This window comes from Amphiprion ocellaris, chromosome 15, assembly GCF_022539595.1.
Source record: "Amphiprion ocellaris isolate individual 3 ecotype Okinawa chromosome 15, ASM2253959v1, whole genome shotgun sequence".
NCBI classification, from domain to species: Eukaryota; Metazoa; Chordata; class Actinopteri; family Pomacentridae; genus Amphiprion; species Amphiprion ocellaris.
Genome location: NC_072780.1, coordinates 31,462,986 through 31,488,249, shown reverse-complemented (window position 1 = coordinate 31,488,249; position 25,264 = coordinate 31,462,986). Strand labels below are relative to the sequence as shown.

General features: G+C 36.3%; 1 protein-coding gene across 3 annotated transcripts in view; it reads left to right on the top strand.

Annotated features, from left to right (window-relative positions):
• Positions 1 to 25,264, top strand: part of atp9b (ATPase phospholipid transporting 9B) — a 72,247-nt gene that overhangs the window by 14,749 nt on the left and 32,234 nt on the right. For all 3 annotated transcript variants that reach the window (XM_035952829.2, XM_023280244.3, XM_035952828.2), the window contains exons 4-13: positions 353 to 466; positions 2,461 to 2,569; positions 3,197 to 3,255; positions 4,618 to 4,669; positions 7,369 to 7,463; positions 11,878 to 11,958; positions 14,507 to 14,582; positions 17,236 to 17,312; positions 23,066 to 23,226; positions 24,394 to 24,536. In XM_035952829.2, coding sequence (XP_035808722.2) covers positions 353 to 466; positions 2,461 to 2,569; positions 3,197 to 3,255; positions 4,618 to 4,669; positions 7,369 to 7,463; positions 11,878 to 11,958; positions 14,507 to 14,582; positions 17,236 to 17,312; positions 23,066 to 23,226; positions 24,394 to 24,536 — 967 coding nt within the window. The remainder of the gene's footprint in view (positions 1 to 352; positions 467 to 2,460; positions 2,570 to 3,196; positions 3,256 to 4,617; positions 4,670 to 7,368; positions 7,464 to 11,877; positions 11,959 to 14,506; positions 14,583 to 17,235; positions 17,313 to 23,065; positions 23,227 to 24,393; positions 24,537 to 25,264) is intronic.

Genomic DNA, 25,264 nt, shown 5'->3' with positions numbered 1-25,264 from the left:
TTATAGAAGAAAGTCCATCTGAAACGGGATCTGATTGAGTCAAAGTTGGATTTTATCAGCAGAACAAACCCGTTTTCCTTTTTCATTTGTACTTGCGGATTATTCTACAAACTGACATCGAGCTACGCCGCTACGTGAAACCCAGCCCTCTGAATGCCATTTGAAACAGACGTTCTCAAAGTGTCAGAGTTTCCATTAGGTAAATGTAAAGTTAACAGCATTAACATGTATCCTGTTCCCTCGTGGGACGTGTACAGTAACTCATCCTGACTGATTTGTTGGTGCCGCATCCTCCTTTTGTCTTGTCAGCGGCTGTCTTTGACTGAATCTTCTGTCTTCTGTCTCCTCTCAGGTTCTCTACCAGCAGTTCAAGTTCTTCCTCAATCTCTATTTTCTGGTGGTGGCCTGTTCCCAGTTTGTGCCATCGCTGAAAATTGGATATTTGTACACGTACTGGGCTCCTCTGGTAAATACACCTTAAGGTTTTACCCTATAATTAGGTCAAACTTTTCAGGGCTTAGACAGATTATTACTAATCAAGGAGACCAATAACTAATATATGCAACAAATACATATTTTCAGTAAAAATGCATTTAATATAACACACATTCCATCATAAATCTCAGCAGAAATAGCTTTTTTTTAAAAGTACGTTTGTACGTGTTTAAAGTATCTTTTCAAGATTTTGTCCTGTTCCTGGCTGTTGAGGCCTTACAGTAGTCAAAATTGCACATTTTTGTTTATTTTTTTTCTATATGAAATAATTTAAAAAAAAAAAAAATGTAATCAGATAATTCAAAACATTGTGAATATCTGAGCCAATAATCAGCTAGGCCAGCAATTGGTTCCTCCTCTAGTTGGGTAAAACTTGTCTTAAACCTCCCAGATTATGCCATGAACGTTAATTATGTGTATTTGTAACGTGATTTTAGTATTTTTTGTTTTTCTTTAGGGGTTGCGATTTGCACAAATAGTCAAATATTCATCACAATCCCAATTTTGGCCTCCCTCAGCTAAACCTAAATTATGAATATCAGCTTCATCTGACTTTGGAACATCTTATTTCACTCTTTTTAACATGATCTTTGATCACACGTCTGTCTGAGCTGCAGTAGCTCAGTGGAGACTAGAAGCTTCTCTGTGCACAGCTGTATAGCAAACTTCTACTGTAGCCAGAATGTGAAGTGTTTAGGGAACATCAGTAAATTGTAGTATCGATTGCCAATTTTTGACCTTTGCTTTTGTCATTGTAGCCAAATTTTCCACTGCAATATATTTAGAAGTCCTGCACCTCTATGGAAACAGAACGTCCATGAAGAAGTAGAAAGAACTTTGACATATGTTCTGTCAGTAGGACACAGTTAGAATGACAGATAGCATTAAAAAGAAAAAAAAACAAAGTTTATTCTCTTTGGTTAAACTTTTTTCCAATTAAATTAATAATAATTTTCCAAATTGGAAAATCTACATTTACAACATTTATCCAAGTGTACACAGGTGTACAAAATTGTCTTTTTACCATGTGATGGTTTGTTGCAACTGAGTCAGTAATGGATTCATAACTGATCTCAGGTGTGCAGAATTTTTCTTTCTCTGTTTAACACAATCTATTGCAAAAAAAGATCTGTTGAGATGTTCTACAGTCAGATGAAGCTGATATTTACAATTTAGGTTTAGATGTTGGAAGCTAAAATCAGGATTATGATGAATATTTGATTATTTGTGTGTGCGTAACAAAATAAAAAAGAATCACAACCCCTTACAGAACAACAAAAAAATAATAAAATCATGTTCCAAATATACATAATTAACATTTATGGCCTAATTATTGGCCTAGCTGATTATTGGTTCAGATATTCTTTTTTTTTTTTTTTTTTTACAGTATTTGATTTATTGTTGTTATTTTTACTTATTCCAAATAGAAAAACATATTTAAATGTGCAGTTTTGACTACTGTATGGCCTTAACAGCCAGAAACAGGACAACAGTGGTCATTTTTTTGAATGAAACTTGAAGAATAAAGTAAACATAATGAAATATTAAGTTTTTAAGTTTCCCTACTGAGCTTCACATCACAGATGAGAGGTTGAAAGACCACTGGAGAGTTCATGATCATCAAATGTTTCTATTTTTAAATTTTTTTTCACAGTTTCTGACTTTGATAAACGGTGTAATTTTGACAATTTTGTAAAGACAACCTGACTTTCACACCTGCAGTCAGGTTTTGAGGTATTTACAGTTAAAGGATGATGACAATAATTGTTAATTCCAAACCCAAAGTTGGTAGATTATTACAATTTATGGTGATTTTTACGGAACAGCAATTAAATCAACTGTATTTGATTTTGTGTCGTGCCAGTTACTGAGCTGTTCTTCGAGGTTACCCGCTCTAATGTTTAATGTTAAGAATATGCTGTCTAGCTTTTTAATGATGTTGATAAAGCTGTTTTTGTCTCTCAGGGGTTCGTGTTGGCCGTCACGATGGTTCGGGAGGCCGTGGACGAGGTTCGACGTTATCAGCGAGACAAAGAGATGAACTCTCAGCTCTACAGCAAACTCACAGTGAGAGGTTAGCGATAAAGAAACCGATCCACCCTCATCGTTCCTGTTGCTGTTTACTGGCTTTATGATAGCGGATATTGCAGCGTACAGTCGAGCACTTTAGAAGCAGCTCTCCACTGCATCTACGCTGGAAACAGAAGGCATTCTTCTCGCTTGTATTGCATTGATTTTTTTTCCTCCAGACTGTATGATCTAAGATGTGTCCCTTTGTTGGATGTGCGGTAAAATCCCCCCTTGTGGTATCTATAGCCAGGGTTTTATCCTTTCACACTGTCTCTGCGCTCAAGTACGTTCACTTGTGAGTACAGTAGAAGAAGAAGAAAAGGGTCGTAGCGGATATTGGGACGGTATAATTGAGAGTGACCCTCTGTGCGATTGTTTCTGTCTGAGCCTCAGACCAGAGATGCAAACAGAAGAGTATTACATTATCACGCTGGAGGTAATCAATCTGTTGGAAGGTGAGCGAGAAAGAGAGGAACAGCGGCATAAAGTGGGTTGTGGTTTTAAGACTCGGTGTCATTTTCAACCTCCACAAATCAATAAGTGCATTTTATTTCATGAAGAGTCTCATTTTAATTGTAGGATATTTTAGGATTTACTGTCTTATTTTCCTAATACCACTTTTTTTCATCAGGGAAAATTCAAGTGAAAAGTTCAGACATACAAGTTGGAGACCTGATCATTGTTGAGAAGGTAAAGCTTTCCTCTCACTTCAGTTTTAAAGGGATTTATGAATGTTTTTCTACTTATGTAAAATCTGTGCTATACTAATACTTATGTCAATATTTCCATTCATGAAAAAATCTGTGCAATACCATTGGCATGTGCAATAGTGTTATTTATATAATTAGTACTTGTATATCCTGGTTTATTTTGGTTATTTTTTGTATTACATTTCCTAAATGTTTGCACAATCTTTGGTCCTGGAACAATGCAAATTTCCCCCTGTGGGATTAATAAAGGCTTATCTTATCGTGTCGTAGTTTAGCCTGTCTTAGCTAGATTAGCTTATCTTATCTCATCTTATCTTATCTTATATTGTATTGTATCATATCTCTTAGCTTTGCATAGCTTATATCTTAGCTTAGCTTATATCTTAGTTTAGCTTGTATCTTAGCTTAGCTTATATCTTAGCTTGCTTTTCTCTTATCTCTTTTCTTATGGTATCTTATGGTATCTCTTATCGTATCTTATCTCTTATTTTATCGTATCGTATCATATCTTATAGTATCTCTTGTCTTGTCTCTGATCTCATAATATCTCTTATCGTATCATTTAGTATCTCATCATTTTTCTTATCTTACTGTATCTCATTGTATCTCTTATCTTACCTCCTATCTCATCGTATGCTATTATATTGCTTATCTTATCGTACCTTATCATAAGGTAAGATAAGACAAGATAAGATGAGATATGATACAATATGGTACGATACGAAATGATACGATAGAATAAGTTATCTCTTATCTTATAACTTATCTCATTGTGTCATCTTATTGCATCTCTTATCTCATATCTAATTTGACTTCTTTTTAAGCATTATATCAGCATACATCTTGTAAATCCAGTATTTGTAGTTTAAAATTTATTACCATATATTTTTAGTATTTTGTTCATAGCATGTGTGATTAAAGGATAAAAAACTACAAAAACAATAAAAACTGATACTTAAATGTTCTGTGATTATATTCAGCAGTAAAAATTCTGCGTATTTGTAGATAAAACCTCAGAATTGGTGCTTGTAACAGCTGATTTAATTCCCAAACTGTGAACAGAACCTCCTGAGCAGGTTAGCTGTGCAGCATCAGTCACTCTGGTGTTTTAGCAGGTTCAATTCTGACTTTCGGCTCAACAAACCTTAATCTCACTTCTGATCTTGTGTTTTAGCTCAGCCAACATGAAACCTACAGTTAAGTTAAATTTCCATTAGACCGATTTAAAAAAACGGCTCCACCCTCACCCTGTGGTTGAGGTATTGACCTTGTTTAATTATTCAGAGGGCTTTTGTTACGCAGCTCAGTGACACATTCTTGTTGTTTCTCTTTGTGTTTGTAGAATCAAAGGATCCCCGCAGACATGATATTCCTGAGAACGTCTGAGAAAAACGGTGAGTAGGAAAAACGTTAGTGTGTCTGTAAAGGAAATTGCATTGAAAATACCTTCATAAACATTCAACTAGAGTCCCTTACAGCTGAACTTTGTTTGCCCCGTGGCTCCAAAAGTCAAGATCATTTGCGTGAGAAATGTGACTTTTCCCCTCACTTCCAGTCCTTTGACATCATCCGGTCAAGTCAGCCCGTGATGCATATGATTTATCTCACATTGTTCCGGTGACTGATGATGCACGTTCCAATTAATCAATGAGCTGCGTCAGATCCTGGCTCTGTTCTGAGAGGCACCAGGAGGAAATGTTCGGAGGACATCATTTCCATCAATCTCTGACGTGTCAATATGCTTGTCAGGCAGTTGTTGATGTCTTTGTCTCTAAAGCACACACACATACATAAAACACGCCTTCGTCTGCACACGGCTCGTATATTTAGCCTTTCGTGTTGTTGCCGCTGCAGCAGGAGGAAAAGCATGAATCATCCTCGTTGTGTTAACGTTTTCCATCATACTTAACCCTCTGGGGAAGCTTTACTGCTGCCCTTTAGCCCCTCTGTCAGATAGTTGCTCTCATCCATCAGTTTCATATGTAATATTACCTCAGATCAATACAGGTCACTGCTGCTCAACTTTTATCAGGCCCTGCGGTGTCGGCAGCAGCCACACATGCTCCGCATCGAGCTACAGGCAGTAAATTAACGCACCGACGCTGTTGGTTTGATGATTTATTACAGTAATACAGTTACTATATATAGAAAACGTGTTTTAGCTCCTCGGTGTAGGGCAATGTGTGCATTTCAAGCATTGTTTGATTAACTTCTTGCAACACTTGTTTGTTCGCTTGTTGGTTCAATTAGGAGTCTGATGTGTTTCCAGTCAAGTTTTCTGCTCAATTTGCACTTTGCATGCGTGATTTTAACTGCTCCGGGCTGTCGGTGAATCAGTTTCTGTTGATATTCCCAAGAAAGACCTCAAAACATAAATATTTTTAATCACTTTTGGCTGCTTAATATTCTTTATTCGTCTGCCAAGGAACAGCGGAGTTATGTGACGATCAGCGTACATTTGTCTGTCTGTCTGTCTGTCTGTCCGCCTGTCCGCCTGTCTGTCTGTCTGTCTGTCTGTCAGCAACATTACTCAAAAACGGACTGAACGGATTTGGATGAAATTTTCAGGGAAAGTCAGAAATGACACAAGGACCAAGTGATTAGATTTTAGCAGTGATGCAGTTTATAGTCTGGATCCATGGATTTGTTAAAGATTTCTGTATCATTGCCAGATAGCAGCACAGCATCACTGTAACCATGACAACAAGTGAACACTACATCAGCTGCCTGCTGATGATCACATGATTGTGATCCTACTACAAATCCACCACTGAGGACTTATCAGGACTTATCCGTCAGAAATGATCTAAGGAACAACTGATTAAATTGTGGGGGTGTTTCTGAGTCCCATCAATTCCTGCTGCCTGCTTCATATTTAGGTCACGGGATTCTGTATCCGTACATAATGTACACATGCAGAACACACACCTGTGCTCAGTGCAACGTCATTTTGTTTGTACGGAGTACTGTGGTCTTTGAGTGCTTTTCTAGTTATTGTTTTAGAAATTACACTTACAAATTGCTGTCCTGTTTTGCCTGTTCAAATGTTTTCTGCTACTTCATTTTATGTTTTACAAATTGATTATGTGAGTCTTAATGTTTTGCACATCATTTTCTTTGCTGCTTTTCTGATAACATGTGCAGCGCTTTGGTCAACTCAGGTTGTTTTAATTGTACCGTGTGAGTAAATTTTACCTGATTTGACTCAGCAAAACTGAGTTAACCGAAGGGAAGTTACCCTGAGCTCCCTGCAGCACGTCAAAGAAAGTTGAATTTATAAATTCAGTTTGACTGAGGCTAAACGCAGAAATTAGCTGCGTGAAACGGACATTTGCTAACTTTTTTTTTAGCATTTTCTCACAGTGTGAAGAGCTGAGCGTTTGGTTTGGCCAATTAATTTTTTCTAACAGCTGATTTTGGAGAAGTTAAACTTCATCTCTAGATTCATGGAGATATTCACAGACTGCAGCAACAGTTTAGGATTAGATAAAACTTCATTATTCCTGAAGGAAATGACAAGACAAAGACAAGAAATGCAGCGCTCTGCAAGAAAGCAGATAAAAGTTATTAGATGCATTTATTAGATAAAAGTACCCAAACAAAATACTGAAACTAAAAAAGGACTTGAGTAGAAAAGTAAAAAATGTTTCCATTTTACACATACATATCCACAGGTGGCATATTTTTTGCGTTTTAAGTTATATTTTTACAGTTTCCTAATTTGTTTAGGTGATGTAAATCTTTGCTTTTGCCTTATAAATTTGTGCCAATGCTAATATTCTACATAATTATCATTAGATTTATTTCAATCTAACAGACGATGATGATCTTTCAATGACAGAAGGACTGGTTTCTTCAGCAAAAATGAAGAAAAACATGCAGAATGAGGCCTCTGTGCAGACTTTGACCTCAAGTTAGACTTAGAAATGTTTATCTTGTTTAAAATGAGAATAAATCAGTCGAATAAAGGCAACAGAAGCTGCAGCGTTGTGATTTGGACTGGACTTTTAAGGCAGCACAGTGTAGAAGAAGTTGTAACACACCTCATATAACAGACACAAGTCTCTTGACAGCATTTATTGCTTTCTTTCAGGTGCCTGTTTCATCAGAACCGATCAGCTGGACGGAGAAACCGACTGGAAGCTGAAAGTGGCCGTCGGCTGCACACAGCGGCTTCCTGCACTCGGGGTACGGAAACGTTAGCCGACCTCTGGTAACACACAAACCCAACCGGCGAACGAGCGTTGCGTTATCGCTGAAAGCATTGCTCATCAAACGTCTGTGCTGTGATGGAAACCTAGTCAGCGATGACAGACAGCAGGAACAATCTGAACCTGACAGCAGCTTCCTCTAGCGGGAGGCGATACTCAACACTTAAGATTTAACTTGACTTGATGGGAGGTTTTTTTTTGTGTGTTGTTGCCGCTTAATGTGATCAGAGAATTAAAGTTTCAGCAAGTCATTCGATGATTGGAGTGTAGCATCTGTATTAGGTTTCAAGAGAGCAAGAGATGCCTTTGGTTTGGCCTGTTTTTACCTTCTTAGCATGTTTAGCCTCAGTTTTATTCTACTTAAAGAACTGTTCGCTTGCCAAAGTTTTTGAGAAATTCTTTAAACGTTACTGTTTTCGTCAGGAGTCAAAATGAATCAGATTTATAAACTTTTCATGTACATGGAAATCATTTTAAACACCAGTTTTTTAGTCTGACTGAAAATAAAGACAGACATTAGCAGACTAGAGCAGACGTTTTGCTAACTATATTATCTTTTACCGAACTGAGCGTTTGATCCAGCAGGTTTTTTTTTTTCTTACTGCTGTGTTTAGAACACATAAAGGACTTTCAGCTTGCCAGAGCTATTTTAAAAGTTCTACCAACCTCAGGATTTTTGTCAAGAGTCAGTATAAATCAGACATTGTCAAAAGTACAATAAGAAATGTGCCAATATAGAATACAACATCTAGTAGAAAAGTAAGCTATGAAGCACATTTATATCAATGAAATCAGTGGAATAACTTGTTCTTTTAAAGATAGCTTAGTTTGGCAGGTTCTTACTATTTTGAGGTCTCCAAAACAAGCTGATTCTTACATCTTTTTTTCTGATTTTTACATCTAAAACTAAACAGATACTAGCTGCTTAGAACGGACTTTTTGCTAATTATATTAGCTATTACTGAGGTAAGTGTTTGGTTCAGCAGGTTTTTCTAACTGCTGATTCTAGACTACATGAAGGACTTTTAGCTTGCCAAAATTTTTAAGAATTTGTCCCAGCTTCAGAACTTTTGTCAGAATAAATCTGACATTTTCAACCGCACAACAAGAAATGTGCCAATATAGAATACAACATCTAGTACACAAGTAAGATATGAAGCAAATATACCTATGAAAACAGTGGAATAGCCTATTTTGTAAAAGAGCTTAGTTTTGCAGGTTCAGAATATTTTGAGTTCTCCAGAGGAAGCAGATTTTTCCATTTATTTCATTTTAAATGGTTGTTTTTTCAGTCTGACTGAATTTTAACACAGATATTAGTGGCCTAGAACAGACATGTTGCTAACTATATTAGCTTTTACTGGCCGTATGGAGAGCTGAACATTTGTTTAATTTTTTGTTCAAGTTGCAGGTTGATTATGCTTAAATTTTATATTATGTAAAGGGCTGTTAGTTTGCCAGAGCTTTTTAGAATTTCCCTAAACCTTGGTATTTTGTCAGGAGTCAGAATGAATCAGATGAATAAACTTTTCACACACATATGACCTCAGATAATTAGTCAGAGTCTGCTGATTGTGAACAGTTAGGAAACAGGTCAGAGTTGTTTTATATATCCTGTAATTAAACGATTTTAGTACATAAAACAACTTGAACTTACAAAAAATTTAAGCTTTATGCATCAAACTAATTTCTTTGTCTAGTATTCATGAGTCTACCCTACAGATATGTTTAAAAAGGTCAAAACTGTACCATTTCCTGTATAAAGTTTATAATGAAACCAACTCATTTCAGCTTTGTCAGGGTCGTATAAGTCCAGTAGCTGCTGTCCTATCTCTGAATCCTTTAAGATTCCACTCAGTCTCTGAGCCTTTTGTCTGTAAAACGCTGGAGCAACATTACTCTCCACTGGGGCTCAGTAAAATAATCTGCTCCTCTCTAACCGCTCTGCCCATGTTCTCACCAGGAGAACACTATCTGAGCATGAGGGCTGCCTGGCCGCTGCACAGGCTGCATGCATGCATGCCTACCTGAATAATTTAATATTTACAATCTATTTTGTTCCACTATGGAGGGAAAAGGCTGGTGTTGGTGCTCGACAGGCCACAGGCTGCAGTCAGGAACACATGATTGAGGACTGATAGTTTAATGTTTGTTATTGAGACTTCATGGGGTTGTTTTTTTGTTAATAATCCAAACCCTAAGTTTATGTAGCTTCTGTTTTGTTAGTACCCAGCGTTTGTTTAAAGCATAAGTCTGTCAACAAATCTCACTAACGGGACAAAAAACAGTAATGAATCATCTTACTCAGCAGTATTCCCTATGTGGCGTGTTTTATCTTATCCTTCAGTGCCATAGAGATCCATTATTGTCCCAAAAAATGTTTAAAAAAACATAACTGAGCCACACTGCTACATCATTTTGAATGTGGTACACTGTTGTGATGGACCAAACACTTACTAGCACATCAGATGTATATTTATCTGCAGCTGAACAGTCATGCTGCTTTATTTAGTCCAGTTTGCCAGGCTGTAGTCAACCAAAGGAAGGCCCGGTTGACTGAAACACTCTTTAACCAATCCAGATGGTCATGGAAAAAAGAAAAATCTTCACACTTTCTTTAGATTAACTGAATGTTAGAACACTCAAGCTGCTGCCATTATTAGCCTAAATTGAATATAACTAAACCTACAGCAGTAGTATTTGCAGCATATTAAAGTATATTATTCTGGTTATTTTATGCTGAAATTATACACACATACTGGTTCATACTCATATGATTTCTGTCAAATGGAACGATGTCAACTGGTGATCCCACGCATTGCTGTTTTTAGATAATCTGCCGGTTGGTGGTTGAGCTGTGATTTGAAAACTGGGGTCTGCAAAGTTTACACTCTTCTTTTTGACCATCTGTTTGAACAAAATGTCTGTTCCTCATGCTGCCAAAAACAATGGATTAATCCGGGAAGGCTGTTGATGTAGAGCTTTTCTCCTGGTAAAAGTAATTGTCGATCCAGTGGGAATTTATACAGATGAGAACAATCAACCAACAAATTGACATGCAGACTACAGCCTTAGTAGTTTGAGAAAGAATCACAAAGATATCTAATGGTCAACTCTTTTATTCTCAAACTAGAAGTGTTTACATCCTCAGAATGAAGGAGTGCCACAGACTAGATAGGAAAGTCGGGATGAATCGACACTTTAGCAGTGATTTCACAACATGTTTTAAAGTGTATTTTGAAGTATCACTCAAGAAAAACTTAAAGGAAACAGCAAAGTTCAACAAAACTTCCCCAATTTCACAAAAACTTTACACTCGAGGTGGTTTTGAAGTTAACAAGAGTAAATACGCTTCATTGGAGTTTGTTGCCTTCACCTTTTACATAGCAGGACATTTAATTTTCTTTCATGCCTTTGTCCCTAGACACCATGACAATACCAGCTCACATGAAAAGATAATTACAACTTTAAATCAATTCCTGAAGATTTTTCTGTCATAGATTACCAAAGTTTTCTTAGTTTCTCCTTCTTCTTTGAGTTTTTTTTTTTAGCAGTTGGCAAACAACTGGTTTTATTTCCATCTTCTTCTACTCTAACATGTAGCCTATGGCAACACCTTCTGATGACACTACTATTTTTTTTGCTCCATAGACGTTATTGGAAACAAGCTTATGTCCCAATCAAGTTTTTATTTAGTCCCTGCCAATATCTGATGCCATTTTTCTTAATAGTATACCCTTCAGGTATTGTAAATTAGTTGCAGTACCTGTTCTACTGTTGTGTTGGCAGGCAGAGAACATTGTGGGGGTTTAGCTAGTAAAGGGGCAGCATGACAAAGACTGCTGTGGTGCTTAATGACCTCCGGCTAGCACTCATATATTAAATCATCAAACGATCAATTAGGACACCATTCTTAGAACCACTGGCATATGTAATAACCAGTTTTGCAGCTTGTATCTGTGTCTTTGCCTGCAACATCAGCACATGACCAATGAAAAGTGAGCTTATATTTTCAATTAGTCAATTATTTGCCAATATTGCAGTGCATGTTCAGTAAATTATGCAAATTTAAAACACGTGTGACAACAGATGTAAACAAAGTGTCAGACTTAGTTTCTTGCAGATACTGATCAGCTAAAATTGCCTAAATCCGGCTTTGGACATTACTAATGCGCTTTTTCTTCCTTTTTTTCTGCCATTTCAAAGATTTGCTTCAAATTTGCTTGACAGTTATGTGGAAAGTTGGTTTTAAGTCTACTTTATCCTTTAAAGCAGCAAAGTTTATTGCCATGTAGAACCATCAAAAGAGTCACTCACCGAGGTACCTTAAAAGAGAGTTTAAATTTTTGATTTAATTTTCCCGTCTCTGCCTTCATGTCTTCTCATTTCAGGACCTCTTCTCCATCAGCGCCTATGTCTATGCCCAGAGGCCTCAGCTGGACATCCACAGCTTTGAGGGGAACTTCACCAGGGTACAGTAGCTCGCTGACATATTTACAACCCGCAACATGAATCTCAAACACATGCAGATTTTTTTTTTCTATAGAAGTCGAATTGACATAGAAGATGTGTATCGGTGCGGCGTGTTGACAAGCGACAACAATGAGGTGTTGTGTGTCCATCTGGGCCTGTTGTTATCTCCGGCGGGCCTCCCTCTTGCATCACAGGCAGCTTCTCGCAGCTCTATCCGTCCTGTCCTGCTTGTTGCTCAGAGATTTTTTTTCTTCTTCTTCTTTTTTTTTTTTATTAATAGCAGATTAGCGCAGCCCCCACAGAGAGGAGAGCTCCAGTACAAAGGGGGGCTTTGTGGTCCGTCTTCACTCTTGGCCACACACCAGGCTTAGTGAGCGAGCACTTCCTGCGCTCATTCATCCTCCGCGGCCTTCCTTTGCAGAGCGTGTGCTTTTAGTCCGAGCAGGATGGGAAAAAAATGGGTTCCCACAGATCCGCGGCAAATGAACTTACCTATTTATGAGGTTTTCTTTTTTTTCGCCCCCTTAAGACGGATATGGTGGCTTTGTTTCTGCCGTCTTTTATCGAGACCCTCTGCAGTTATGAACGCCAATGTCAGAGCGGTCAGGCATTCTGCAAACCTGCCATTTATTTTTCATGCACCTCTTCCCCCTACGTTCGAGTGGATTGACAGGATGTGGCTGCTTAGGTGTCATAATTATCATATCAGGCAGGCAATATGAGCCGAAACTGGACTCCTCGCTCCTGACTCAAGCCGTTTTCACTGCATTTGACTTTATTTAAGAGAGAGACTGGGGGAGGCTGAAACAAGAGTCTCTCCGGGGGCTTGTTTATCACTAAAAATCTCATCTGCTTTCACTCTGTATACTGTTTTAAAAGGAGCCTCTATCACCATGCTAAATCTAGTGGAGGTATTGTTAACAGGGCTACTGTAGCGCTGCAGTCTGCACAACTGTGGAGGGTAGTTGTGGAAATTAATGGCACAGCAAGTGGTTGAGTTGGACGCTATTTACTGCGTTTCTTTCCAGCTGAAATCGTCCTGTAAACAACTTGAGCTTAGTGCAGTGAATAAAATGGCAGTGACAGTGTTAGAGTGATGTTAGAGCCTTAAAAATGGATCAAAACCACCAGTAAATCATCAAATAAAACATAAAATTCCCATGTTATTTTTGAAACACCCATAAATATACTGTCGCACTAAATGTATTTGCTCTAAATGTATGAACCTTGTTGTTGGATAACTAGAAACTTGCTATAATTAGTCATTTATGAGTCCTCAGAACGGAATTTAGTCAAAAATACATATCTAGTTATGTTGGTGGTATAAATGTATGAATCTAGTTATTGTATCAGTAGAAACTTGTTAGAATAATTAATTTAGAAACCCTCAGAATGAATTTTACTCATGAATAATGTATCTAGTTATGGTATAACTGTAGTATAAATGGTACAAATGTGTGAATCTAGTTGTTGTACTACTAGAAACTTGTTATAATAATTAATTTAAAAGCAATCAGAATGGAAGCTAGTCAAAAATATGTATCTAGTTATGGTATTACTGTGGTATAAATGTCTAAATCTAGTTATTATATAACTACAAAACTTGTTGTTATAATTAATTTATAAGCCGTCAGTTGAATCCAATCAAAAATGTGTATTTTGTTATGTTATAAATGTGGTATAAATGTATGAATCTAGTTATTATATAACTATAAGCTTTTTATAACTATTAATTTAAAAATCTTCAGAATTTAATCTAGTCAAAACATGTATCTAGTTATGGTATTACTGTGGTATAAATGGTATGAATTGACAACTCGAGTTATGGTGGAACTAGAAACTTATGATAATTAAATTAAAATCCTTCAGAATGTATTGTAGTCAAAAAAGTTGTACCTAGTTATGGTGCAAATTTGGTATAAATGTATGAATCTAGTTTCAGATAACTAGAAACTTCTTATTATAATGAATTTATAAGCCCTCAGAATTTAATCTAGTAAAATATGTATGTAATTATGGTATAACTGTGGTATAAATCTATGAATCTAGTTGTTATATAACTGGAAACTTGTTGTAATTATTAATTTGTAAGCCCTTGGAGTGGAAGCTAGTCAAAAAATACAAGCTGAAATCAGTTCAACTTTATTTTTGGACAATAATTTATGTGAGTTTGTTTAACAGTGTCACAGGTCTTCTGTGTGAAATTCACGTCTTTCTGGTCCTAGTTTTGTTTTCCTCGTCTACTCCAGGGCCACACAGACCAACACTAATTAGAAGTTGGCTAATTGCAGAAATAAATTCATTGAGGTGTTTCTTTTGAGCGGGAGTCTCTCCTTTGGGCTCTTAAGTAGTTTTTGTGTCTATAGGATTTTTTTTTTGAGTGTCCTAGAACGGTATAAACAAAAACACTGTGATGCTGAAATAAAACACATTATTTTTCCGTTAACAACAGTTCAGATTTACTTAATGTTTTACAGTTAATCCAGAGTTTAAAAAAAAAAACTTGTAGAGTGATGATTTTTTTTGCTTATTTTTCCTCCTCTTCAGGAAGACACAGACCCACAGATCCATGAGAGTCTCAGCATTGAAAACACTCTTTGGGCCAGTACAGTGGTTGCATCCGGTAAGTTATGATGACTGTCTGTTTTAGCCGTGAAATGAGCCATGAAAAAATGTCGTACATCTATTTCTGCTGTCTTTCTGTCCACTTGTCTATGTGCATTTTCAATTGAGGCATGAAAAATGCAAGATTATTATATAGATCATAAAAGAAATCTGTTGTACTGGCCTTGTTTCATCTGATATCCCTTCACACAATATCATGGAATACACTGGAGTATACTCATCTAACTGTAGCTGTTGTGGACATACACATTGATTTGTATTTCAATATGCAGATAATTTAAAAGTGTACTGTATTTTGTATTTCCATTGAAACAAAATGAAAATACTGCACCAATACCAATTTCTGCTCGTAACTATGTTTCGGTAATCAAACACGTCGCTCAAATGCACGGAAAATGCACAATTTTATGCATATTTTGGACTTTTTCATAAGAAAGCGTTAATGGAAATAGAAAGATTTGAAAAAACATCCACAATTTGCCTGTTTGAGGTGGTTTTTGATTTTTTTTTTTAAAAACCAGAATTGCAACAAATTTACCACTTTAAACGCTTGTGGCTGATAAGCATTATATTTCATCGTCTTTCATCACATGAAACAGGTGACAGAAAAAGCTACGAACTAGAGATGGTAATGACTATCTGTTGTCATTCATAATTTATTATTAAAAATATAATAACGGATAAAGCCCAAAATGAAGGAGAGGCGTGTCAGGAAATGTGTTGTAGATTAGCTGTAGTACCTGGTTGTTCCAGCAGGTGAAGCCTCTTGCTGTTTTATACTATCACTATAATATACTATTAACTATTACTGTCACTTTGATTGTGGGCAGTTGATGCAGTGAGCATTGTGGGAGTTTAGCTAGTAACGGCCACCATACGAAAGTATTCTGCAACACTTAATGCCACTTAATGTGGCTTATGTCATGTGACTGCATTTAAAACAGTGACAGCAGGACATGAAATATTGATTAAAATTTGCATTTCTAATTGGAACTTTCCTGACTGAAAACAATTCTTGAAGATCAGTTTTTGTTCCACAGATGGCCGAAGTTTTGCTTGTTTCTTTTTTCTCTTTGAGATTTTTTTTGAGCAACAACTGTTCTAATACACATACTCCCAAACCAAACTGTAAAGTGCACTACAAAAGATCTCTCTTTGTTCAGCTGTTATATCAGCCAAAGGTGGCTACCTTGAATCAAAAGTTTAGAATACATTTTGGTTTCTAAATTGATTTTTTTTAACTTATTTTGTTTATTTGTTTTATGCTTTCATTTCAGAGTACAATGAGACATTAAAAAGCATAATTTCCAGTAAAAACAATGGAAAAATTGGGGTGTTGTAAAACTTTTGGCGGGTAGTGTACATCAATTTTCCGTACACCACTTTACTTGAGAACCAATAGAAGCCTCCTGTTACTGGCCAGATTTTGCAGTTTGTAAGCTAGCGTGCCTTTTTGGCCATTCTGACCCACAATCCTCTCTGCTTTTGTGTCACATACATCTCAGTGTCTTTAACTAACCCTCATTTTACACTGCAGATTGCAACAGTCAAAGTCGTATTATTGTGAAGTCTGTCAGACGCAATTTCATTTCCTTGACGTGTTTATTTTTTTTTTACTTTTTTGAAAAAGAATTAATGCACCTTTTGAGAGATGTTTTTACAGATGCATCCCAGTTGTATAAAACTGCAAAACAGCTGGATGTTGCGCTCACAAGATTCACCGGTATGAAACCTTGCAGACTGTTAGGCTATGCTTGAACTTTTTCCAGTAAAATCCCAGTGTTGAGGTAATCGTCCCCGGCTCCAGCTAAGCGTTTTCCCACAGCAGCGGCGGTGTCAGTTGAGAGTGTTTGTGACGCTGCCGCTGACGGCCATGGCATCGATCTGCGGTGTTGCTCTGACCTTGACCAGAAGAACAAACACACAATCGCACAGAAAACCCCCCCAAAAAATGCCTGATTTAGGCCCCTTACATCATCTCTGCTTGGGAATGTCATTATCCTTCCTTGACAGACGCTTCATCCCGTCCAGAACCGGCCCGGGTCTCCGTTCATTGACCGGGTTTCGGGCCCCAGTCCAGCTGTGACCAGAGAATTAGCTGCTGGCATATTCAGATTGAAGCCCCTCTGCATGCTGAGCCACACACACCATTTGTCACACCGCTCAATATTTCTGGAGTTTGAAGTCAACATGAGCAATTCATCACCTCGCTCCCTTCACTTTTTCAATCCTCCTTTTTTCAAACTTTCTCACCGTTTTGCTGATTTCAAGGAGGGGGCTGGGGGTTTATTTAGGTTTATTAGCGCCTCTTTCTCTGTCTCTCGCCATTAAGCTCATTTAATATTAATGACTCATTAATCCTTTGTAATAAGGCCACCTTAATGAATTGGCAAATAAAGATGGCAGAGTATTGATCAGCTTTTATGAGCTTCCATAGGCCCGGAGAGTCTGAGCGTATTAAACTCCTGTCTGTCGGCTTGAGTGGCAACGAGAAAAAACTGCCTCGGCTCGGCCTTATTGTGTTTCCTCCCGTGCAGTTCGTCTTACTTGACCAAGACGAGTGTGTGTTGGTGTGTGTTGCATGTGTGCGATGGAGGGGGTGAGGTTCAGTAAATGAGCAGCATTACTTTCCTTGTCTCTATCTTTGGCAGGCACTGTGATAGGGGTGGTGATCTACACTGGCAAGGAGACCAGAAGCGTACTGAACACATCCTTTGCCAAGAACAAGGTGAATACTTTTGTTTTTTTTTTTTTTTTTTGGGGGGGGGGGGGGGGGGGGGGGTTCTGCAGGATTGACCCTAACCCACAAATTTCAGATTTATGCTTACTAAAGACAATTATATTGTAGTTTTGATCATTTCGATATGGGCCTCTCAGTTTAGCACACATCTGTAACGAACAGAAAGGTACTGAACACGTCCTTTACCAAGAACAAGATGAATACTTTTGGTTTTTCTTGGTATCTCTGCAGGATAAAAGTCGCCAGACTTATTTCCAGTTTGCTGAAACCAATTCTTATTGCAGGAAGAGAGCATGTTATTAAGATATTCTATAATTAGATTCCTCATCTAGTGATTTCTTGCCTAATTTAATAATATATTAAGCATGTTTGGTATACAAATTGGAATAAACTTGCAGAAAAAGTCCAGAATGTTCTTTTCTAATGTCTTGTTGTGATTGGACAGTGGCGAGAAACGATCATTTCACTGCACATTCTGCATCACAAGTTTCCCACATCTGCCGTCCAATACAAGCACAGCACAGTTTAAACAGATTTAATGTCAAAAAGACTGCACTTGAGTGAATTTTGAAGTTATTTGCTTTCTAAATTTTCCTTTTTTATTAGTAGGCTGCAGCAGCATTGACAGATTTTTTCAAGAAAGATGCAGCCATCTGCCAATCTGTGCAGTAAAACAGTGTTTAATTAACTAAAAAAGGATAAAATAGGCAGTTTAATGTTTTGTTTTACATGTTTTTTTCTGTACCAAGACTGTACAGAACCATGGATTTTGTGTACTGTTCCACCATTACAGTTACATGATTACCAAAGCAGCTGCTAATCAGTTATTTATCAGCTGACTAATCATTTCAGTTCTTCTAAAATCACATCACTGGCAGCACTAAAAAGCTCCCAAAACTGTATTTTTGCTGCTGTGTTGTGATTTTAATGAACTTACACAATGAAAACCACATTGTTGTGAAGATATCTTTGTTTATATCCTGTATAAACTCCAGAAACCACTGGCAAACCCATAAATCTTGGCGACTTGATGCCAATGAAACGGAAATGTCGCGTCCCGGCCTCCCCTGCTGCCATCACTTTCCCTCTCACCTCTGATCACTAATCAATCACGGTGACAAGGTGCTTCTCTAACCTTGACTCTCCAGATAAAGTTGGAGCCTGTCAATGCTAAAGGTCAGCACCAGTTGCTAATTAACCAAAAGGGAAATTAACTAACGGCGGATTTAAATGACATTTTCAGCAGAAAGTTAATCCTGCGGAATCCCCATCGAGCGCTTTAGTCGCCCAGATTGAGGAGATTGATGAAAATTTGATGCTAAATATGAGATTTTAGCCGCGCTAGACGGAGCAGTCAGGAATCAGAGGTGATATTTTGACTTTAAAGTTGTCACCTATGAGCTCTCCTGCTTTTTCCTGCTGCAGCGTTTTGACACCGATGTCTTTTATTAAGAACGCTGATGTGGCGGGTCGAACGCAGCGGCCGGTGTTTTGTGTAAGCCTGACAGCTGAGAGGAATTCAATATTTCAAGGAGATGATGTCAGAAGTGCCAATATGGAGACTGGAGGTTGGGGGGGAAAGTCGATACGGTGCGGCTAAAGTCGCAGGAACGTTTTGGCCTCATATAATCTGTTGTGACACCAGCCAGGACAATGCTCGCACTGGATCAATCCGACACAGATTCACTCTCCGTCGCAGCGTCGTTGGACGGAACAATGTCATCTGACAAGAGGCTGCTGCTCAGTAAAGATTGTTTGAAGTTTATATCCGAGTTCCAATACTCTGCTCTCACGCCGACTCTCCAGACTTGTTTACCGACACCTCAGAGATCAATTCAGTTGTATTTCCTCGAGTTTCTTTGTTCTCCAGCGTCACGTTTACTTTAAGAGTCTCAAATTGGCAATTTTTTTTAGATTTTCCTGATTTTTTTTTGTAGCTTAAAATATGGATATTTCTAAAGACATTTGTTAAATTTTAGCTGTCGATATCAGATGCTCTCCAAGATGAAAATATTTGAAAAATTGCCCCGTAATATTGCCATGAAAAGCCAGAAATTTTTATCATTTTAACAAAGTATTCCAAATTTAATTTTTCAGAGAATATCACTAGTTAACTCTTCCATTTTAAATCAGTGTCTGTTCTGCTTTATTTTGATTCCCTTATTTTGGAAATTGTACTTTTTTTTAAAGTTTCTTTGTTCACTGGCATCACATTTACTTTAAGAGTCTCAAATCAGCAAATTTTTTTCTTAGATTTTCTGCTTTACAGTCTCTCATTTCCCTGAATTTTTTGAGCCTAAAATATGGACATTTCTAAAAATATGCGGGAAATTTTAGCTTTAGATGTCAAATACTCTCCGAGATAAAAAATAATCAGGACATTTATCTGTTTTCTGCATGTATTTTGCACATTGAAATTTCAGGATTCTTTAACTGTCGAAGCCAGAAATTTTGAGCGTTTACTGTACAATTAAGTAGTCTCAAATCAGCAATTTTATGCAGATTTTCTGCTCAACAATCTCTTATTTTCGTGAGTTTTTTTTATAGCATGAAATATGGACATTTCTAAAGACATTTGGTGAATTTTAGCTTTAGATATTAGATACTCTCCAAGATAAAAATATTCTGAAAATTGCCCCATAAAATTGCGATAGAAGCCAAAGATTTGTACCATTTTTAACTAAGTATTCTAGATTTAAAAGTATTCTACATTTTTTATTTTTTCACAAAATATCACTAGTTCACTTCCACTTTCTGCTTTATTTTGATTCACTTCTTTTGAAAATTTTACTTTTTTATGAGTAGTTTGCAGCCGATTGCTGCAGCATCAGCAATCTCTGATTTTCTTGAATTTTCATAGTTTAAAATATGGACTTTTCTCAAGACATTTGGGAAATTTTAGCTTTAGATATCAAATACTCCAAGATAAAATGTTCTGAATACCGTTGACTGTACACTTACGAGCCAAGTATTCTTAAATACTAGACTTGTTTACCGCCGTCTCAGAGATCAGTTTAATTGTGTTTCCTCAAGTTTCTTTGTTCTCTGGCATCACGTTTGCTTTAAGAGTCTCAAATTGGGAATTTTTTGCTCAACAATCTAAGATTTTCCTGAATTTTTAGAGCTTAAAATATGGACAGCTGGGAAATTTTAGCTGCAGATATCAAATACTCTCAAAGATAGAAATATTTGGAAAATTGCCCCGTTTTCTGCATGTTTTTGCACATTGAAATTTCAGGAATCTTTAATCATAAAAGCCAGAAATTTACATGTCTATTTAAATTCCATCACTGGCAGCACTAAAATGATCTTCAACCCTGATTTTATGTTTCTCTGATATGATTTTTATGAATTTATGCAATGAAAATACACATATTTATAAAGATATCTTACTTTTATATCTTTTATCCAACATCTGCTGTCCAGTAGAAGTACAGTAAAGTTGAAGCAGCACTTTAATGGATTTTTATTACATTTTTTATTATTATTTATTTGAAAAACTATTTATTTTGATGAACTTATTTTGTAAACTGTAGTTTTTTATTTGTAGGTATGTTTACCGTCGTCTCAGAGATCAATTTAATCGTATTTCCTCGAGTTTTTTTTTTGCTCTCCATTAAAAACACACTAACTGACTGGAGCCCCTGATACTCTTTGGTTTTAATTCGATGAATATTCATGTCCCGGCGCTGCGATTCTTGGTCAGATTTCACACACACACGCTAAAATACAAGCCACACAGGCAGATCGAATCATTCCTTTCACTTTTAATGGCTCCGAGATGAATGGAGTAAAATATGCACTTTTTATTCATTGATAGCATCTTTAGGTTGGAGGTAATTGAGTCCCTTTTTTTCGCCCCCTTGACTGAATGAATAATGACTTCATCTGATCCCCGGCGAAGCCTCGGAAAATTTAGACCGGCCATTGTTCCTGGGGGGGAGAAAGAAGGGGATCCTTTGCTTTTCTGTGCTCTCTGTCTTAATTTTTCTTCATTTTAATCCACCCCAAACCTGCTATTTTTCTCAAGAGCTCAACCATGAACCACGTAGCGAGGCGGGGAGGAGGAACCTGCATGCATTTTGAGCTACTGGGGAGTTTTAACAGATAAATCAGCCACACTGCTACTCCCAGTCCTCAGGGGAATGGGGTTCAGTGGGGGTTTAGTCCACCGGAGGAATTCTGCAGCTTTTTTATATACGTGGCCGCCCCCCCGCCCCCCTCCTTTTCAGAGCAGCTCCTTTTATTTGCGGGAGGAGAGATGTTATGTTCTGCTGTTTTTGTAAGCGTGGTGCGTCAGATGAAAGCCCTTCGCTGTGAGCGCTGCCAGGAAAGGGGAAGGGCGCTTCTTTATTTGACATCTTTTTCCCACATGCTCCATTGGCTGGGAGATACACTCGAAAAATAAAAGACAATTCTGACCCCCTTCCCTCTTTTTTTTTTTGTCTTTTTTCTTACAGCGAACCATCTCAATATGGGAACTTTCTCTATTTTTGAGGCCTTTTGACCTCCAGTGAGTTAGAGGACAATACTCGAGCGCCCACATTAAGTTTTGCAGGTTGTAGTTTACCCCAAACTTATTTGTGCACAGTTTGCATGATAAAGGCTCTTTCATCGCCCTTTTGTTTTTGCGCCTGTGTAGCATATTGTTGAGGTTTTTTGGGGAGCAGATGGGAAAGTTACAAAGAGTCTTTCTGGTGTAAGTTGTCAGAAAAGCAATAAGATGTTTACGCTCAGTCTGGACTTAATATTTGAAGTTTATGAATTGCTTCAGTGCTTTTTAAGCACTGCTTAATACAGCTTGAAGTGGAACAAACATAATATATATCCTTTGTTGGATTTTACTTTAAGAGTCTAAAATCTGTTGTTTTTTAGAGGATTTTCTGCTCAACGACCTGATTTTTCTGAATTTTATAGCTTAAAATGTTGACATTTGTAAAGACATACTCACAAAAATCTTTATTTTTTTAAATACCCCATTTTTAGCATGATTTTGCACATTGCAATTTTGGGAACCTTTAAACGAAAAAGCCAGACATTTTTTGCTGTTTACTGTACAGTTGCATCGTCTCAAATCAGCTTTTTTTTTGTATTTTTTAGAGTTTCTGCTCAACAATCTCTGATTTTCCTTAATTTTTATATCTTAAAATATGGACATTTCTAAAGACATTTGGGAAATTGTAGCTTTAGATATTAGAAGCTCTCCAAGATAAAAATATTTAGAAAATTGCCCGATTTAATTGCCATAAAAGCCAGACTTTTTTACCATTTTTAAATATTCCAAATTAAAAAATATTCGACGTTTTGTTTTTCAGAAAATATCACTAGTTGACTTTCATCTCAAATCAATATTTTTTTGCTCAACAATCTCTGATTTTCCTGAATTTTTTAGAGCTTGAAATATGTACATTTGTGAAATTTTATCTGTAGATATTAGATAAGAAAAATCAGCAAATTTTTTAAACAAATTTTTGCTATAGATATCAGATACTCTCTAAGACAGAAAAAGAGAAAAAAATGCCCCATTTTTAGCATGATTTTCCACATTAAAATTTCAGGAATCTTTAAGCATGAAAGCCTGGATTTTATTTTACCATTTACTGTACATTTACAGAGTCTCAAATCAGCATTTTTTTTTTTTTATTTTCTGTTCAACAATCTCGGATTTTTCTGAGTTTTTGTAGCATAAACTATGGAAATTTTCTTCAAGCATTTGACACCACTGACCTCTCGTCCTACAGGTCGGTCTGCTGGACCTGGAGCTGAACCGCCTCACCAAAGCCCTGTTCCTGGCCCAGGTGGTTCTGTCCGTCGTCATGGTAGCGCTGCAGGGGTTTGTGGGTCCTTGGTTCCGTAATCTGTTCCGATTCGTCGTGCTGTTCTCCTACATCATCCCCATCAGGTACCTTGTGGTTCTCCTTGTTCTCTGAAATGTGTTCATTTTGTTAATTTAATAAAAAACTAAGTCTAGCATCCTGTCTCCTTCTTTTTTAGCTATTTATAGTTGGTTTGTTTTGCAATACAAATCTGTAATTTTTTTTTAATGCTTTTTTACTGTTATTTTGGTTGATTTTAATTTTTTTCTTCTTTAAATATTGCACATTAAATGGAAGTATTACACTCGAAATTGGAAATATTGGCCATAAAATTTAAATATTGCACAAAAATAGTAAAATACTGCACATTAAATTGAAATACTGCACAAACATTTAAATGTTGCACAAAATTTTGAAATATTGCACATTAAATTTAAATATTGCTCAAAAATGGAAATACTGCTCAAAAATAGAAATATAGCACATTAAATTGAAATATTACACATTCAGTTGAGATATTGCACAAACATTTGAAATATTGTGCAAACAATTGAAAAATTGCACTTGTTTTTTTACAACACAACGAATATGTAATACATTTTTGAGGCAGTTTTATTGTTATTTTGGTTAATTGGTGGTTGATTTACAGTTTTTTTGCATTTATCTTCTTCAAATATTGCACATTAAATGGAAATATTACACTTGAAATAGAAATATTGCACAAAAATTTAAATAATGTACAAAAATTTAAATATTGCACCAAAAAATTAAATATTAGACTTTTTTCACAACATAACGAATCTGTAATACATTTTTTTGATGCAGTTTTTTTACATTTTGGTTAATTGGTGGTTGATTTAAAATTTTTTTCAGTTTTTCTTTTTTAAATATTGATCATTAAATTAAAATATTGCACAAAATGGAAACATTACACTTGAAATGAGAAATATTACACATGAAATTAAAATATTGCACAAAAAATGAAATATTGCCCAAACAAATTTAAATATTGGACATGTTTTTCACTATATAATAAAATCAGTCATCATTTTTAAAATTTTGGTTAATTGGCGGTTGATTTTCTATTTTTTTCTTCTTTAAAATTGCACATTAAAGGGAAATATTATACATGAAATTGAAATATTACACTTGTTTTTTGTACAACTTGTCAAATCTGTGATCCATTTTTTGATGTGTTTTTCTTGTTGTTTTGGCTAATTGTAAGTGGATTTTCTGTTTTTTCGGATGCACAGTTTGCGTGTGAACCTGGACATGGGGAAGTCGGCTTATGGTTGGATGATCATGAAGGATGAAAACATCCCCGGAACCGTCGTCAGAACCAGCACCATCCCTGAAGAACTGGGCCGGCTGGTCTATCTGCTGACCGACAAGACAGGTAGAACCAACAGTGGAAAAAATAAGAACATCATTAATATTATTCAAGCCGACATGAACTGATTTTAAATGAAGAACTGGTTTACATACAAGTGTCTGGAAGCATCATTATACCAAAAAATATCTTTTTTTCAAATGTGCAAAGTGGTTGATTTATTATCAGTCTGGCTGAAAAAAAGCAAACAAAAAAATAGTCGGTCCAATAAAATAATTTAGAAAATGCACTTCTTTGGCTCTGATGCAGTCGAATCTATCAAGAATCTGTGGTGTGACGTTTTAGAAATCATTTTTAAAAAGCAGCCATGTGTTTATTTTATGTAAAAGTTGAGCCACTTTAACGGTATAAACAGGTATAGAGAAACTGAATAAAAAAACTCCTTCTTTTTTAGCTGTTTACACTTGTTGTTTTTTTTTTTTTTTTAATAACATAACAAATCTGACATGAATTTTGTAATGCAGCTTTATTGTTATTTTGGTTAATTAGTGGTTAATTTTGTGTTTTTTCATTTTTTCTTCTTTACGTATTGCACATTAAATTGAAATTTTACAAAAAATAAAATATTACACATTAAATAGAAATATTGTACATACAATTAAAATATTACGCATGAAAGTTAAATATTGTACGATTTTTTAAAATATTGCACAAATGTAAATATTACACATAAAATTAAAATATTACCCTTGAGTTTTAAAAAATTGTCCATTAAATTGAAATATTACAAATAA